General features: G+C 41.0%; 1 protein-coding gene across 2 annotated transcripts in view; it reads right to left on the bottom strand.

Annotated features, from left to right (window-relative positions):
• Window positions 1-2,624: 2,624 nt before the first annotated feature.
• Window positions 2,625-18,249, bottom strand: part of VEPH1 (ventricular zone expressed PH domain containing 1) — a 147,844-nt gene continuing 132,219 nt past the window's right edge. For both annotated transcript variants that reach the window (XM_077827020.1, XM_077827021.1), the window contains 2 exons: window positions 8,617-8,753; window positions 2,625-2,861 (listed from right to left, as the gene is read on the bottom strand). In XM_077827020.1, coding sequence (XP_077683146.1) covers window positions 2,625-2,861; window positions 8,617-8,753 — 374 coding nt within the window. The remainder of the gene's footprint in view (window positions 2,862-8,616; window positions 8,754-18,249) is intronic.

Genomic DNA, 18,249 nt, shown 5'->3' with positions numbered 1-18,249 from the left:
CAACACCTTTATAATCTACTGGAAAGAAAGTATTTAATCTTGTCCTATCTCCAAGCCTTTGGGGACTATCATGAACCCAGTAGGCCATCCTGGGAGCAACTCCATTGGCTTCCATGAAAATGCACCAGTGATAAGTTAGGCCCAATATATTTTAATCTAAATTTATTTTCCAGGTCATTGGTTTGATCCTTTAGGGCCTTATAGTTCTTCATATTCTCAATTGACACAGCAGTGTGTTCATAGACTGTTTTCACCTTATCTTCAGTTTTTCTCTTAGCATATTGATCTCTGAAATTGAAATCATTCAAGTCCTACTCTATCAAAATAGCCTGAATTGCACCTTAGCATTTACCCATTTCTCCTCAGGCCATGCCCATGATTTGAAACCTAAACAAACTGGCCAAACATTGACCTATTAGAAGCCACATAAAATAAAGGATCCTTTGCAAAGCTGAATGTTTTTCTGGCTTTGTACTGTCTTTGCATTTGCAAGAAACATTCAAAAATACACTATGGACCCTTTCTCTCATCAAACCAAAGACACAAATCTTTTAAGAGAATAATGATTAAAGCAGACCAAAATGTTTTATTTGAAACTTTTTTCCACATGAAAATGGCCTTTTTGGAAACGACTGGGCTTTGAAATCTCTCTGCAAATGTTACTGTCTGGAAGAGGTTTTCGTTTGTTGCTTTTAGCAAAAGGGTAAAATGAGATACTACCACCACCACCACCACAATATAATCACATATATACATTTCAGCCTGTATCAAGTCACCTTAAAAGGATAGGCAAAAATAGCTTGGAATGCTGAATTTTATTACATAAACTGCTTTACTTTGGAGGGGTTAACATTCTAGATTAGCTGCTTATGTAACAATGTGAAGAAAATGTATATATATATACACTCATGCTAAAAATAGTGATACAGGCCAGTTTTTGTGTACCAGTTGTTAGGATATAGATATTCAGGCCTGTCTGTAAAGGCCTATACTCTAAGAATTTAGGTGTATTCTTATCACTTAGCTAGTTGTAGAGGTATAAAAGAAAGAAAGAGAATCAAAATCACTGTCTGCTGGTGTAAGGTCCTTCTCTTACTGTGACAGTCTGAGGCCCTGTTCTTAGGCTAACACCTCTGGCTAAGCAGCAGAGGCAGCCATAAGCTGGGAAGCAAATGGTCAGATCCTCACATTCCAAACTAGTCACATTGAAATAAGGTGCTATTGGGCTGTTAGGAATACAATCCTCTCCTGATAATGCCTATCACCTCCAGAGAAAGGGAAGTGCCTAGAAGATGAAAAAGGAAACTTAGTTTGATAGCATCCTCTCTGGCAAGAACTCACTTATCAATAGCTGGGATGTGAAATCCTCATTTCTTTGTTGTTCTATCACTGTAGTCCCCATTTCCCTATTGTTTTTCTGTATAATCTCTGTCTGGTTCTGTGATTGTTTCTGTCTGCTGTATAATTAATTTTGCTGGGTGTAAACTAATTAAGGTGGTGGGATATAATTGGTTAAATAATCATGTTACAATATGTTAGGATTGGTTAGTTAAATTTGAGGAAAATGATTGGTTAAGGATAGCTAAGTAGAACTCAAGTTTTACTAAAAAAGAAAAGGAGTACTTGTGGCACCTTAGAGACTAACCAATTTATTTGAGCATGAGCTTTCGTGAGCTACAGCTCACTTCATCAGATATCTGATGTATCTGATGAAGTGAGCTGTAGCTCACGAAAGCTCATGCTCAAATAAATTGGTTAGTCTCTAAGGTGCCACAAGTACTCCTTTTCTTTTTGCGAATACAGACTAACACGGCTGTTACTCTGAAACCTGTCAAGTTTTACTATATAGCCTGCAGTCAATCAGGAAGTATGTGGGGAGGTGGGGGGGGAAATGGGAACAGGGAATGGGGGTGGGGAAATTGGAATCATGTTTTGCTAAGGGGGGAAAATGGGAACACAGAATGGGGGAGGGGAAATTGGAATCATGTTAGGTAAGGGCAGGAATGGGAACAGGGACACAGGTAAGGATCTGTGGTGTCAGAGCTGGGAAGGGGGACACTAAGGAAGGAAACTGGAATCATGCTTGCTGGAAGTGCACCCCAATAAACATCGAATTGTTTGCACCTTTGGACTTCGGGTATTGTTGCTCTCTGTTCATGCAAGAAGGACCAGGGAAGTAAGTGGGTGAAGGAATAAGCCTCCTAACACTAGTGTCTGTCAGATTACTTTCTCAATATCATTTGTTACCAATATCATCTAACAATAAAACATGCTGCAAAATATAGAATTTGCTATGTAAATTAGATGTATGTTCAAAAGGAGCCTCTTTCACCATATTAGCTCTAAACTAAAGTCATCTTCGGAAAGATATTCACTTTATAGCAATGAGTTGAGTTGCTTTGAGCTACTTTGTTGCCAATGGTAATTGTCTAGGGGCCTGATCTTGCAGCCATTACTCACTTGAGCGTTCCCAGCAGTAGCTAAAACCACTGAATCCACAGGGACTACTCCCACTAATCAGGTTTGTTTCTTATCACTTTGTTTGGTTCTGTGATAAACAGGCTGAAGTACCTTTGCATTTCAAAGCCAGATGCAAAAGCTCAGGGTTAGACAGGCTGACAGTTTTACAGATACGTGGTTGCCTCTCTGCTTTCCCTTTCTTTAGCTTGTGCTACAGCTACATTGATGCACTGAAGCCACTCTTCAGCATTCTTCTCGTCTTTGGCCTTGAAAACATAGGTCTTATTGTTGGTGAAGATTTCAAAGGCCCGAGGAAGGCTGCGGTCCCTGCGCTTCTTGGCCACAACTTTTACACTCTGTACCTTACTGAGTTCAATGGGGCAGTCGTCTGGATCATCTTTCTGAAACACAGGAGGTGGGGGATGGAGCACAACAGTCAGTTCAGAGAGAAAACTTTTGTTGATCCTACAAAGTAGCTACATCCATAGCTTTAGGCTGTGCAACCCTTACTCACTTTGGGGAGCACTGAGGCTGGGATTTGCAAAGGAGCCTAAAGGAGTTCGGTTCCTAACTCCCATTGAATTTCAACAGGATTTGGGTGCCACATTCCCTTAGAAAATCCTGCCTCAATCATGTAACTAATCCAGTTAGGGCTATTTGTGCAAGGATTGCACAGTAGCCCATGAGCTTTCCTACCTTAGCATTGGCACATGTTACTCCCACCCTTTTGCAAAGGGTTGACATCCGCCACCAATATAGGATTGTGATAATGCCCCCTCCCAATCCCACCTCCCAATGTTATTGGTTGTGAAAGGTGCCTGAATGACACACCGGGAAACTGAAGTGCTTCATGAATTCACAGTCCAGACAGCAACAGTGCACACTTCCCTACACTGCCTGTGGATGTGACTCACTGTGCCCTGGAGGGACCAAGAGGAGCAAAGGCTCTACGCATATTCAGTTGCTGAGCTCTCTATTCAGCCATTCTCTCTGCTGAGACTGCCAATGGTTCTTTATACATTCAATGCACTTTGCAAACATTAATTGGTTCAGAAGCAAAGAGTCCTGTGGCACATTATAGACTAACAGATGTATTGGAGCATAAGCTTTCGTAGGTGAATACCCACTTCGTCGGATGCATATACATTAATTTGGTTCATCTCTCAATCATGCCTGTGAGGTTGGGTGTTGTAAATATTTTGGCAAAATGTTGGAAATAAATTTCCCCAATAATTTTATTAAGGTTGACCATGACTGTTTTCACACATAGAGGGGCAGATTTATATGAATATGTTTAAGGATTGTACAGTTCACAAAGCCCTGAATATGTTCGTTGTATACATATGAATAGGTCAATGAAATAGTAGCACCATTTTATAAGTAGGGAAAATAAGGTAGGGAGGGATAAGTTATCTTAACTGATGGAAAAACCTGCAGGAGGGCATGGAGATTCCTAGCTAGCATCCTCTCAGGGATGAGGGATTTGCAAGCTCATGGAATAGGCAGGGATTGTGGCCTTCTGACAAGGAATCTAGTCCCCAACCCAAGAGATGTGACATCAGCATGGAGTGACTGTTCCTCAACCACCAAAGCATGGCTCACTGCGGAGCTGTGTTGCTACTGCCTGAACTTCATCCCTTCTTCTAGCCAGGGAGAGGCTGGTGCACAGGGGTTAATGTTGCAATGAGCACCATTAATTCTCACTGAATGGCCAGGGGGCAGTGACAGGCAGAATGGCTGTACCCTCTATGTAGACCCTTTAAAGGTTGTGGAATCAGACCAGGGGGTAACCATTGTGGTGAGGATAAAGAAGGCGTTGGGAGGAGGCCATGGGGAAGTAGCCCAGGGAGTTGTAGCTGTCGCACAGCTGTTCCAGGAGGCACTCTAGACAGCTGCATTCCACAGGGCCCTGGGCTGGAAACTGGAGTAGAGGGCGGGCCCGGGTTCCCCCCAAATCCTCCCAACTCCTGGTCAGACACAGAGGAGTCGACCTGGACTGTGGGTTCAGAAAAACGGCCAAGCTGAGGGCTGCCGTGAAGCTCCAAGGCGAGCAAATCAGCCAATAAGCGCAAGACCCACCAAGGCAGAGCAGGAACTTTGTCACACCATGGAATTTACTCAGGCACCACACTGGGACTAAAGACTGTGGAGATGAATCATCCATTTTTCCATGGTGTCCCAGGCGAGGCACACCAGTGATAGACCTGAAACGAAAGCCTGGATCTGAACACCCATGAACCTTGTGGGAGTTCAAATCCAAGGGCTTGAACATCCAAGTTTATCTATACAAACTAGCTTTTGTTCTCATTATAAGCTACAAAATAACACTAGATGTGACCTCACATTACTAAGGAGAGTTGGGTTTTAGTACCTCAGGCAGATTTTTGTATATAGGACCCACTGTAGTTTTCATGGACATGGAGAGCAATGCATTTGTGCTTCTCAGATTTTGGCTTTTTTTGCCTCCCTTTCACCCACTGGCCACATAATTGCTTGCACAGAGCAAATATTGTTAGCATGGTTAATTTTAAAGGGGAAAGGGTAGTGACAGGCCTACAGGAATATCCAGGCACAGCCAGCTGGCCATTTCACAATACTTCTTCTGTGTTTGGTTTATATTTTCAAATCCAGTGAGGTAAATGGAGAACATCCACATAATACTATTCCTTGTTTAACAATTCAAGAGAAAGCGGGGGTGGGGTAGGATTTTAGTACTTAACCAGATACAAATACCTTCCAGTTCAAATAACTAGAAATAAATACCACATACAGCTGGACATGGATACCTAAAACTGACTTAACTAGCCATTACCTATGACTGCGCAGCTTAATAGTATATACTCTATTGTAAACTGATGCATAGATCACCTTGATGATCTGATCTGGGAAGGCCCATTGACTCCATGGACATACAGGCTTCGAGGGTTTGCAGGACTGGAACCCTCACTGTGTGGGGTGGTGAAAATCCCACCAAAATCTTTATTTTCTCCTATTTTAAAATTTTTATTTGGAATGATTTTGTATTCAAATATAAAAGATTTCTAAAATGAAAAAGACAGACTAAATCTGGGTATTGGTAGCTTGTCAAGTCATGTAGTTAGGCCAGTCCTCACAACTGCAGATGTGCCTATCAGCTCATTAGCTATTTCACCAGTGCTGATGTTCATTTCTGTTTAAAAAAAATCTCAGGCCCAGCACTACAGTTTGTTGGGTACTATGTAGCGTGCATTCTCCATGAGCAGACCATCTACGCAAAGATGCATTACTAAAACAGCACCTTTTCTGTGTGTTTCTCCCCTATCTCCAAGCAGTGGGAACGAAACTGGTCTTTTCCACAAAATGCACAGTGCTAAGTAACAGGATAAGACTGTTCACATCTGTTGGTTGTTCCCATTGTGGGAACAACATACAAAACAGTGTCATACACTGCCAGATCTAGCTTTGGGGCATGAGATCTCCTACCTCTTAGGGTTAGGGTGACCAGATGTCCCAATTTTAAAGGGACAGTCCCAATTTTGGGGTCTTTTTCTTACATAGGCTCCTATTACCCCCCACCCCCATCCTGACTTTTCACACTTGATGTCTGGTCACCCTACTTAGGGTGGACACCAACAGCATAGCCAGACCACCCCCTTCCTAGTCCTTTGGTTCATGATGCATTTCATGATGCATCCAGCACCAACTGGCTTTGAGAGTCTTAACTCAGACATCAGTTACCTGAATCTCTCTCATGAAACTTACGTATCCTTGTAACATCTGTCTCTACCTCCAACCCCACTTTCAGGTGCATGCAGTCAAATACTTTGACATTCCAAAACATCCAGCTCCCCAAATATGGCCAACACTCATGCTAGTCAGCCAATTATATTCTATTTGCCCAACACTATTATCGATACCCTTGCAGTCAGGGGACAACTATAAAAGTCTGCAATACCTATTCTCTTTCTAGAGATAGCCTTTCCAGAACTGAGTTGAGCCACACTGGTGAGGCTGCGCAGGGAAGCTTTCAATGCCATTCCTCATGCTGTACCCATGCTGAGGTTAAAGACAGGCCTTGAGTCTCTAGGGATATCAATCCAGTACCTTTGGCTAGCTCTAATTTCAGCAACAATGTAAAAGTAACAGGATATAACACAAATACTTGAAAAATATGCTTGCCTGAATGCAACTACTGTACCTTAAACCTGTCTAGTACTGTGCATTACCATTACAAACAGTTAAAACAGCTCAAAATTTTTGAGTTTACTAGTTAAAAAGAAGTAAATTAATCTGTATGAAATATATAGCTGAGAAGAAACTGACATTCAACAACTTGATCTGCCACCTTCCTCTGCCTGAGAAACAATATACATTTCTTGCATTAACAAAAGAGAGCAGCAGTAAAACAATCTTAGGGGACGGATTTTCATCCAATAATCACATCCCATGGGAATTAGAGGCATTCTGATGTGCCTGTTGCTTCATTAGTGTAGGGCATCTAATTAACTCCCATTACATCGCAGAGATTCTTTATAGGCCAATCAACTTGTGAGGAAGTTGACAATTATTCTGGCAAATTTTAAAAAGTAAACACCAACCAATAGTAAAATTGACTGGTCTTAAAAGTACAGAATAATTTGTCTTGAAAAACCCAACCAACACATCAAGAAATCAGTAGGGAGATGTTCTTTTATGAATAAGCCTCTGATGGACTGCATTTGCCCAAGAAAGGCATAAGTGCATCATGGACAACTTTGTACTACCTCTATGAAAGGAAGGGACTAAGCAGCCATTTTAGAGTTTAGAGTGCTTGATTTTGTTTATAGATGGTAATAAAAGTTCTTTAGAAGCAAAATTAAGCTTTAGGGTCAAAATTTCAGCCAGGCTCTGATAAGAGGCTGCTGTTATCTTGGAACTTCTCTGGAAGTGTTCCTGACACTAAACAAAAAAAGACCATTTTGCATAGTATTTGGTAATGCCAATGGCTGAAGAAAGTAATTTTCCATTCAGAGTGTCTAATAAATAAGAAGCATTGAAATTAATTTTGCAGTGTTAGCTACACTAGGCCAAATTTCTCTCTCTTCTTCTGGTATAAATCCACTGAAATTTCAGAATAGATATTCTGGATTTATACACTGGGACAAGTGAGAGCAGAATTTAGCCCTTTATTGGGAGAAACAGAGAACTCTTACATTAGTATCCTACTTTCAGCAATACTTTGTATTTCCTTTCTGGTGATGATTCGAATGCTATAATGTCAGTATGGATTATTCAGTTAAACAAGAGAAATAGCCCACGTTTTATTTTATTTTATTTTATTTTTTAAAAAAGAGAATAGTGATTTTGTTTTGGGTACCCAGCTTGAAATATTTTAGAGGGCCCTGATTTTCAGAAAGTGCTGAGCACCTGTCCTGTGAAAAATCAAACCCCTCTAAAGTCTGTCAAGTTTGGCACACAAAAATCACTGATCGCTTTTGAGAATCTAAGATGTAATTAATACTTTCCTTGCTGTTGTATTCCAGGCTTTTTGCAAATGGTTGCTTTTTAACCTATGCAGACTTCAGTTTCACTGTTGCTTATCCAAAAATTTACTTGAACAACAAAATTAAGAATCGCTAACCAGGACTGAAAGGCATTTAGGTTTTTTCTTCTTCTTTTTTTATAACTCAGTGCAATTTCTTAAGGCATAGATGGATTAGTGACACAATAGCCTGGTACTAAATTAAACCTTCACCTTCGGAGGCACTTTTAGCCATAGGTCACCAACTAAGGGAATGTGAAAAGATTTTAAGAGTTGGTGGGCGCAAGCTACCTGTGTCACATGGGTGCAACTTCCATTGAAGCCAATAGGAGCTGCATCTTTTTATCTGAAACCCTAAGTATGGAGGGTGGGATTTTCAAAAGTGCTCAGCCTTTGCCTAACTCTGTTGCCACTGACTTCAAAAAGAAGAGCATTAGGCCAAAGCTGAGGGTCTTTGAATAGCCCACCCTTTGTCTCCACAGGAAGAAGCATAAGCCCTTCAACAGCTTAGACAAGCTTAGCCAGCAAACCATTGGCTGAAGTTAACAATGTAGTGCGAGGAGAAGATAGAATAATCATAGTCTTGAAAAGCCCAAGGGAGAGGGTAATGCTGGGGAGGGAAATGAGCAAACCAAACTGATGTTCTTCTAACTTACAGATTTTCCTTTGCGAAACAGAAGCTGATTGCCAGCGAGAGTGAAATAGCGAGTTTTCCACCTTTTGATAAACTTCCATCTAACTTGCTTTTCTTTCAGCTTGCCTTCAATCAGAGGTTGTCCATCTTGATTTACAACTAGTGAGGAAAGATATAATGAGGAAGTTATTCATTTCCTCTCTCTTATCTCAGAAGGAAGCACAATTTGTTCTCCAAACCAAAAATCAGTTTTGCAATGTTGCTGTATAAACCACAAGACCACATTTCCCCTCTGCCTCAAAATATTCAGCCATCATTGAAGAAAAGTGTTACAGTCCCCTACTCACGAAGGATCCATTTTGTGTAGTAGGTCTCATGGCGTGGATGATCTATATAGTTCCCTCTTCCCTTCATCTTTTCTTCTCCTAACTCTTACTACTGTATATTCATCCCCACTTCCTATTTCTACCCAACTTATTATCCAACCTCACAATACTTATTCATAATATTGTACAACGAAGCATATGCTTAACAGAATAACCAAAAAATAATCCACCAAGATGCACCCAGAATGACCAAAGCAAACTCATGACCCTGTATGATTGATCTTTGCCCTCTTCTTCCCCAAATGACACCTATGCGCTCTGTTTTCTCCAACTAAAACACTGTCATTTACCACCAACAGTATTTAACTCCCCCCAAATTACATCTTCACATAACATGTATTTAAAAGATCAGTTTAAAAATGCTTGGAGTCTGACGTGAGAAATGCTACCTGCACTGGCCCACTCACATCTTATGGAAAAGTCCCATGGAATCTGATGGAAGATAACTTTCTAGGGTTATATTCCTGCTATAGAATTCTATAGAATGAATTGAAAACCCTCACAAAGGATAACATTCACTATTAAATCCAAATCATTTTTATTTTTAGAGTCATTTCCACAGAGACAATGAAAAGCCAGGACTAGGATTTTCAAAGGGACCTAAGGGAGTTAGGTACCTAAACCCCATTGGACATTAGCTCCTATCTTCCTTAGGTCCCTTATAAAATCCCAATCCAAAAATATATTAGGCACAATCCTGATGAAAGGGTGGTACATGAGCTAGAAGCCAGGAGACTGAGTCAAACACATCCAAAACACAGTTCTTTCTCTGCTGTCTTCTTGCTTTTGGGGGGGGGGAAAGAGTTGTTTGCTACTCACTTCCTCTACTGCTTATGTAGTTCAAGTCACTGCCTACCCTTACATTTTTAAGAGAACCCTATTGGTTTATTCATCATTAACTGCTTTAGGTCCTTCCATAAGGGAGGCCACAAAGTCATTTAATATTAACATAAAATGCTGTGAAAAATAATCCTCTCACTTTGGACAAACCAAGAATTACCTAGATCCTGTTCCAGCTTATATGCAGCCAAATCTCATGGCACCAATGTTGGTAATGTGATATTTTCAATCACTTACATCTGCCTAAAATAATAAAATTATTCCAGCACCTAGAACACAACTGCTGGAGCAGTGCAACACAAGACAGACCCTGGACACCTAATGTTTACCTTTCTCCCTCAGTAACAGTTCGGCACTTAACTACTTCCAACCCCATTGCTAAGTGTGGACTTCTGATCTCATGACCAAGGATTTAGAGTTTCAGAAAGGTGGTTTGTATAGTTTTTTTTTAAAAAAACAGACACATTCTTGCCTCTCAAGTGGAACTCATTAAGGGGAAGTAAATAAAGCTGGATATTAAGATACAGCATTTGAAGTCTTTATGATAGATGCATAGATTTTAAGGCCAGAGAGGAGCAGTATAATCACTTGTGTGATCCTATTTTTAATTCTATATAAATATAGCATTATATGAGTAAAGTGCAATAATAGACAGTGTATATTCAATAAAAAGAGGGGTGCCCTTGGCTGCTCCATCTTCAACTCAGCTGGTTTCCAGATCAGTGAACCCCTGTAGTGAACCATGGTGTGCACAAAAGGCTACTAGTTCTGGTTGTCAATCCAGATTACTTTTAAGGGAAACAACCAAAGAAAGAACATATATAAAGTTTCTAGTGAGGGAAATATTGTTCCCTCTCCATCACACAATGGTTTCATTATCTAGGTTTAAAAAATCACTTCGATTATTTAAAGCATGGGATGGATGTTAAAGATTATTATTTGTTTCAAAGTGCCTCAGATTCTCATTTATAAATGTGCCTATATTTATAAGGCCATGTATATCCTTCACCCTCTGCCCACAATGTCCATTGAGGTTATATGTCCACTGACTGTGACAGGCTGAATATCAGTGGGAGATGTGCAGGATTTCAGGATTGACACGGCTTTCAGACAGTAGACTCACAAAGAGGAACGTTCTAACACAAAAACCAAATGAATGAACAATCCACCCTGACTTAAAAAACAGCTAGCCTGGGTGTTAGGAGTTACTGCTTGTCATTCTAAAGCACACCAGGCTACATTATGACTCTAGGTACAGCCCTGAGAGAAGGGTGGTGTTTCAACAGCATCACCTCAGGAACAGCCCCAATAGGTCACAGTTCCTTCCCTGATGCCACCCTTTTTCTGGGTAGAGGAGCGGGGAAATGGCAATAATTTGCTGCTGTCTTATACCAGTGGCAAGTTATGACTGCCACTTTGCCACACTGGTTTAGCTGACCACTGGCCAGTGTTTACAGAGAAAGAGACTATGTTCAACCCATTCCTCACCCCTTCCTGCCCACCTACTCCAGGATATGTGTGTGTGTGTTTGGAGGGGAGTCAGTGGGTGTAGAGTCCCTTATTACTTGTATGTATAAGGACCCATTGTTTAGGTAGCCCATGTTGGTGTGCCAGAGGAGTTCTTACTCCCCTACGCTCCCTTGCATGGGTGCATAGTCAGAGTCACCATTTAGCCCACAGATAACAGACATGACAACTCTGAGGACATCCTTTGGAGTTTCTGAGAAGGCTTAACTCTATATCTATACAACTCTATTTACTGTCTGGTTTCTGAAAGACAAACAAAACATTAAAAATGTAATTCTTTAGAGTTAGCCCAAGAATGGATATTTTTCTCCAGCACTGCTAATGTTGTCCGAGGGGGGCTCCCACCCCTTGCACTCCAGCTGCTGTGAAATGAGGTTTTCTTGTTGTATTATTGTAATTACAATATGAAAGCCTCTAAAGGTTGTGAAAAGCAAACAACTCTTTCCCCAAATTCTTCTCCCATTCTCAGTTTAAACTGACAAGATAAATGTTAGGCTTCCTTTCATCAGTGAAAAAAAATGATTCATTCCAGATTATCCTATTTAGTATGTAATGAGGCAAAGTGTTTTAGGACACAAATAATAAAAATCTGGGTGCCAAATTTCTACTCACGCATGAAGAGCTAACTATATGTCTCTGGTTAAAACTGTTTCTTTCTCATTGCTCACCCCAATGCTTCACATTCCTCAACTATACTTTGCATCTCTTTGTGTCAGGTCACGTTATGTTGAATTCTTTCATGTCCTATTTGATGTGTTGTGAGACATGACCTGACACAAGACAAAGTGAAACAAAGCCATTCCTCCCCGCTGCCTAACCTTCTGTCGTTGCAAATATATGCAAATGTTTATGCAGAAAAACTTTGTTTGCTTCTGCACCCAGGTCATCTCAATTTCTCTAGATTAATGGTGTCACATTTTTTAATTTACACCTTTGTAATAGCCCTTAACTTTATTACAGATGCGCGCACACACACACACACACTTTTGTACTGCAAATCTCTTGAGAGACAATGAAAAAGTGAGCTATTACTCCTAATTTTTCATAGAACTAAACGCATTTTAGCAGCTGAGAGAAATAAATGCAGCCCAACCATGACTTACGTGAACTCAGCTGTCATTTGCTTGGGTAGAGCTATAAAACTGCAGTACTTTCAGGGGATTGGCTTTTACTAGTGTGGGCAATTTTGGAAAGAATCTGCAATTTATGCATGGATGCCAATACAAAGTGGGATGGGAGTAAAAGAAATGCATAATACTATCAAGAGTTGAAGTGATTAAAGCCAGGGGTGGCGAGATCTTTACAATATGTAGGCATCGTGGGTTGTTGCAAATTGGTAGCTCTAAACAGTTTTTCCTATATATCTTCCCTGTTTGTCATCCCACTGATGCTAGCTGCTTTCAGCCTTCCCTCTGTTTTCATGTTCACTTTCCATCCACATGCAGTTCAGTTTTACTGGCCTGAACATTCACGAAAGCGATGTCAGATTTCCAGGTGTAAGTACTGGTGCAACCTGAATTTTAAACGCAAAGGTGTGAGTTCTTGCTGTAAGAGAACATGCACACTCCTTCACCAAGCATATTTGTAAAGATTGATGTGGACACTGGCCACACATTTGATCCAGGCTCCAAATGTTTGTTTTTTACCCTGAGGATCACTAAATCCATATTCACCCTTACAAACTTGCTGTTTGTTGAGTTAATTAGATATTAATTAACTCAAGGTAAAAAGTTCTAGAGAAATGAAGGAACATCCATGCAACTCATCTGACCAATCACAACTAACCAACCCTTAAATAGTGATGCAAGAACGGCCCATGTTCACATTTTTCAAACTCTGTATACAAATATTGTCAAAGACTGCTGAGTAAATACATTGGCGTAAATTGCAATCCACTCCTGGATTTTCCCCTGCAGAGAAAGGCTGTATTTGTCACATAAACCATGCACTGTAAATGATTTGTTCACCTGGAACCCTTCAAATTCTGATGGCACTGTCTCTTTCATCAGAACCAGACAGTATGGTCATTTCAGCCTGAGTCTGTGGCTCAGATGAGAACTAGTTCATTGAAGCTGGATCTGGTGATGCTGGTTGGGTGGGGAAAAATAACCAGGGGACACAGCAAAGACTATGGGCCTGACTGTAGTCCATGAAGTCTGCTTTATGCCCATCCCCCAGTACAATGCACAACCAGACCCCTTGATGTGCCTGGCGGAAGATTTGTGTGACATGCGGGAATCTTTCCATGGCTTAGGGCAATGGTGCCTGCCCCTTCCCAACCCCTTCTCCTGGCTCCCAGCATAGGAGACATGGCCAGAGGAAAGGGCCATGCACCCTCAGTTTCCCCTTGATACCCAAATAACCACAATGGACTTGAGTGCTCTTTCATCTTTGCTTGGCAAGGAGGTTTCATAGATATTACGGTCAGAAGGGACCATTATGATCTAGTCTGACCTCCTGCACAAGGCAGGCCACAGAATCTCAACCACCCACTCCTGCAATAAACCTCTCACCTATGTCTGAGTTATTGAAGTCCTCAAATAATGGTTTAAAGACTTCAAGGTGCAGAGAATCCTCCAGCAAGTGACCAGTGCCCCATGCTACAGAGGAAGGCGAAAAACCTCCAGGGCCTCTTCCAAACTGCCCTGGAGGAAAATTCCTTCCCGACCCCAAATATGATGATCAGCTGAACCCTGAGCATGTGGGCAAGATTCACCAGCCAGATACCCAGGAAAGAATTCTCTGTAATAACTCAGATCCCACCCCATCTAACATCCCATCACAGGCCATTGGGCCTATTTACCATGAATATTTAAAGATCAATTAATTGCCAAAATCATGTTATCCCATCATACCATCTCCTCCATAAATTTATCGAGATTAATCTTGAAGCCAGATAGGTCTTTTGCCCCAACTGCTTCCCTTGGAAGGCTGTTCCAGAACTTCACTCCTCTGATGGTTAGAAACGTTCATCTAATTTCAAGTCTAAATTTCCCAATGGCCAGTTTATATCCATTTGTTCTTGTGTCCACATTGGTACTGAGCTTAAATAATTCTCCTCCCTCTCTGGTATTTATCCCTCTGATATATTTATAGAGAGCAATCATATCTCCCCTCAGCCTTCTTTTGGTTAGGCTAAACAAGCCAAGCTCCTTGAGTCTCCTTTCATAAGACAGGTTCTCCATTCCTCGGATCATCCTAGTAGCCCTTCTCTGTACCTGTTCCAGTTTGAATTCATCCTTCTTAAACATGGGAAACCAGAACTGCACACAGTATTCCAGATGAGGTCTCACCAGTGCCTTGTATAATGGTACTAACACCTCCTTATCTCTACTGGAAATACCTCGCCTGCTGCATCCCAAGACCGCATTAGCTTTTTTCACGGCCATATCACATTGGCGGCTCATAGTCATCCTGTGGTCAACCAATACTCCAAGGTCCTTCTCCTCCTCCATTACTTCTAATTGATGCGTCCCCAGCTTATAACTAAACTTCTTGTTATTAATCCCTAAATGCATGACCTTACACTTCTGACTATTAAATTTCATCCTATTACTATTACTCCAGTTTACAAGGTCATCCCGGTCCTTCTCTAAATTGGCAATATCTCCCAGCTTTGTATCATCCGCAAACTTTATTAGCACACTTCCACTTTTTGTGCCGAGGTCAATAATAAAAAAATTAAAGAAGATTGGCCCCAAAACCGATCCCTGAGAAACTCCACTGGCAACCTCCCTCCAGCCTGACAGTTCACCTTTCAATATGACCTGCTGTAGTCTCCCCTTTAACCAATTCCTAATCTACCTTTCAATTTTCATATTGATCCCCATCTTTTCCAATTTAACTAATAATTCCCCATGTGGCACCGTATCAAATGCCTTAATGAAATCTAGGTAAATTAGGTCCACTGCATTTCCTTTGTCTAAAAAAAATCTGTTACTTTCTCAAAGAAGGAGATCAGGTTGGTTTGGCACGATCTACCTTTTGTAAAACCATGTTGTATTTTGTCCCATTTACCATTGACCTCAATGTCCTTAATGACTTTCTCCTTCAAAATTTTTTCCAAGACCTTGCACATTATTGATGTCAAACTAACAGGCCTGAAGTTACTTGGATCACTTTTTCTTCCTTTCTTAAAACTAGGAACTATGTTAGCAATTCTCCAGTCATACAGTACAATCCCTGAGTTTACAGATTCATTAAAAATTAGTTCTTATGGGCTTGTGTCATAAATATAAAGGGAAGGGTAAACACCTTTAAATCCCTCCTGGCCAGAGGAAAAACCCTTTCACCTGTAAAGGGTTAAGAAGCTAGGATAAACCTCGCTGGCACTTGACCAAAATGACCAATGAGGAGACAAGATACTTTCAAAGCTGGAGGCGGGTTGGGGGGTGTGTGTGTGTGTGTGGAAACAAAGGGCTCTCTCTGTCTGTGTGATGCTTTTGCCGGGAACAGAAAAGAAATGGAGTCTTAGAACTTAGTAAGTAATCTAGCTAGATATGTGTTAGATTCTGCATTATTTAAATGGCTGATAAAATAGCTGTGCTGAATGGAATGTATATTCCTGTTTTTTGTGTCTTTTTGTAACTTAAGGTTTTGCCTAGAGGGATTCTCTATGTTTTGAATCTGATTACCCTGTAAGGTATTTACCATCCTGATTTTACAGAGGTGATTCTTTTACTTTTTCTTCAATTAAAATTCTTCTTTTAAGAACGCTGATTGTTTTTTCATTGTTCTTAAGATCCAAGGGTTTGGGTCTGTGTTCACCTATGCAAAATGGTGAGGATTTTTATCAAGCCTTCCCCAGGAAAGGGGGTGTAGGGTTTGGGGAGGATTTTGGGGGGAAAGACGTTTCCAAGCAGGCTCTTTCCTGGTTATATATCTGTTAGATGCTTGGTAGTGGCAGCAATAAAGTACAAGGGCAAAAGGTAAAATAGTTTGTACCTTGGGGAAGTTTTAACCTAAGCTGGTAAAAATAAGCGTAGGAGGTTTTCATGCAGGTCCCCATATCTGTACCCTAGAGTTCAGAGTGGGGAAGGAACCTTGACAGCTTGCAATTTCATGTGCCAATTCCTTTAATATTCTTGGATGAAGATTATCTGGGCCCCCTGATTTAGTCCCATTAAGCTGTTCAAGTTTTGCTTCTACCTCAGATATCTACCATATCTACCTCCATATCCTCATTCCCATTTGTCATGCTACCATTATCCCTAAGATCCTCATTAACCTCATTAAAGACTGAGGAGAAGTATTTGTTTAGATATTGGGCCATGCCTAGATTATCCTTAACCTCCACTCCATCCTCAGTGTTTAGCAGTCCCACTTCTTTCTTTGTTTTCTTCTTATTTATATGGTTATAGAACCTTTTACTATTGGTTTTAATTCCCTTTGCAAGGTCCAACTCTACTTGACTTTTAGCCAGTCTCACTTTATCCCTACATGTTCTGACCTCAATAAGGTAGCTTTCCTTGCTGATCCCTCCCATCTTCCACTCCCTGTATGCTTTCTGCTTTTTCTTAATCACCTCTCTGAGAGGCTTGCTCATCCAGCTTGGTCTACAACTCCTGCCTATGAATTTTTTCCCCTTTCTTGGGATGCAAGCTTCCGATAGCTTCTGCAGCTTTGACTTGAAGTAATCCCAGGCCTCCTCTGCCTTTAAATCCATAAGTTCTTCAGTCCAATCCACTTCCCTAACTAATTTCCTTAATTTTTGAAAGTCAGCCCTTTGGAAAATCAAAAACCCTAGTCGCAGATTTATTTTTGTTTATCCTTCTGTTCAGTTTGAACTGAATTAGGGATCACTTGAACCAAGGTTGTCCCCTACAACCATTTCTTCTATGAAGTCCTCACTACTCACCAAAACCAAATCTAAAATGGCATCCGCTCTAGTCGGTTCAGCAACTACTTGATGAAGGAATCCATCTGCTATAGCATCTAGGAAAATCTGAACCCTATTATTATTACTAGCACTCATCCTCCAGTCTATATCTGGGAAGTTAAAGTCTCCCAAGATCATGCAGTTTCCATTAGTACTTACTTCATTAAAAACATTAAAGAGGGCTCTATCCATACCGAAATTAGATCCCGGCGGTCTATAGCACACCCCAAGCACTATCACAGGGGAGGCTCTAGTAGTTTTCTTCCCCAATGTGATTTTTGCCCAGACGGACTCTCTTATCCATTCCATTGCTTCTTATTTCTTTACATTCTACCTCATCATTGATATACAATGCTACTCCACCACCTTTACCTTTATTTCTGTCTTTCCTAAACAGCACATACCCTTCAATACCTGTAGGCCAGTCATGACTACTATTCCACCATGTTTCTGTTATCCCTATAATATCTGGTTTCACTTCCTGCACCAGTAGCTCTAGTTCCTCCATTGTTACCTAGGCTCCTCGCATTGGTGTACAAACATCTTAATATTTGCTGTTTGGCCTCACTAACATTCTTTACACGATTAGGCACGGACATTCTACAGCCAGTATGACCTATTAGACTGGTATCCACACTGCCTTTCCTCCTTATGTCCATTCTCCTAGCCGCAGCTGTATCCTTTCTTACTTTGTTTTCTTCCCTCTCAATGCTAAAATCCGGCGTGGAGATTACCTGGACATCTCCCAACCACCTCCCCCAAATTCCTAATTTAAAGCTCTCTTAAATCATCAGTTGTGCCAGCCTCCATCCTAGAAGTCTATTTCCTTCCCTATTCAGATGAAGTCCATCCTGAGAGAACTGTCCTCTGTCCATGAATGCCTCCCAGTGGCCATACATCCCAAAGCCCTCCTTATAGCACCACTGCTTGAGGCATCTGTTGATAGTCATAATCTTGTCACATCTTTGTTGCCCTTCTCTAGGAACAGGCAGAATCCCACTAAAGATCGCCTGAGCCTCGATTT

Source organism: Eretmochelys imbricata, chromosome 9 (genome assembly GCF_965152235.1).
Source record: "Eretmochelys imbricata isolate rEreImb1 chromosome 9, rEreImb1.hap1, whole genome shotgun sequence".
Taxonomy (NCBI): Eukaryota; Metazoa; Chordata; order Testudines; family Cheloniidae; genus Eretmochelys; species Eretmochelys imbricata.
This window is presented reverse-complemented; position numbering and strand designations above follow the sequence as displayed.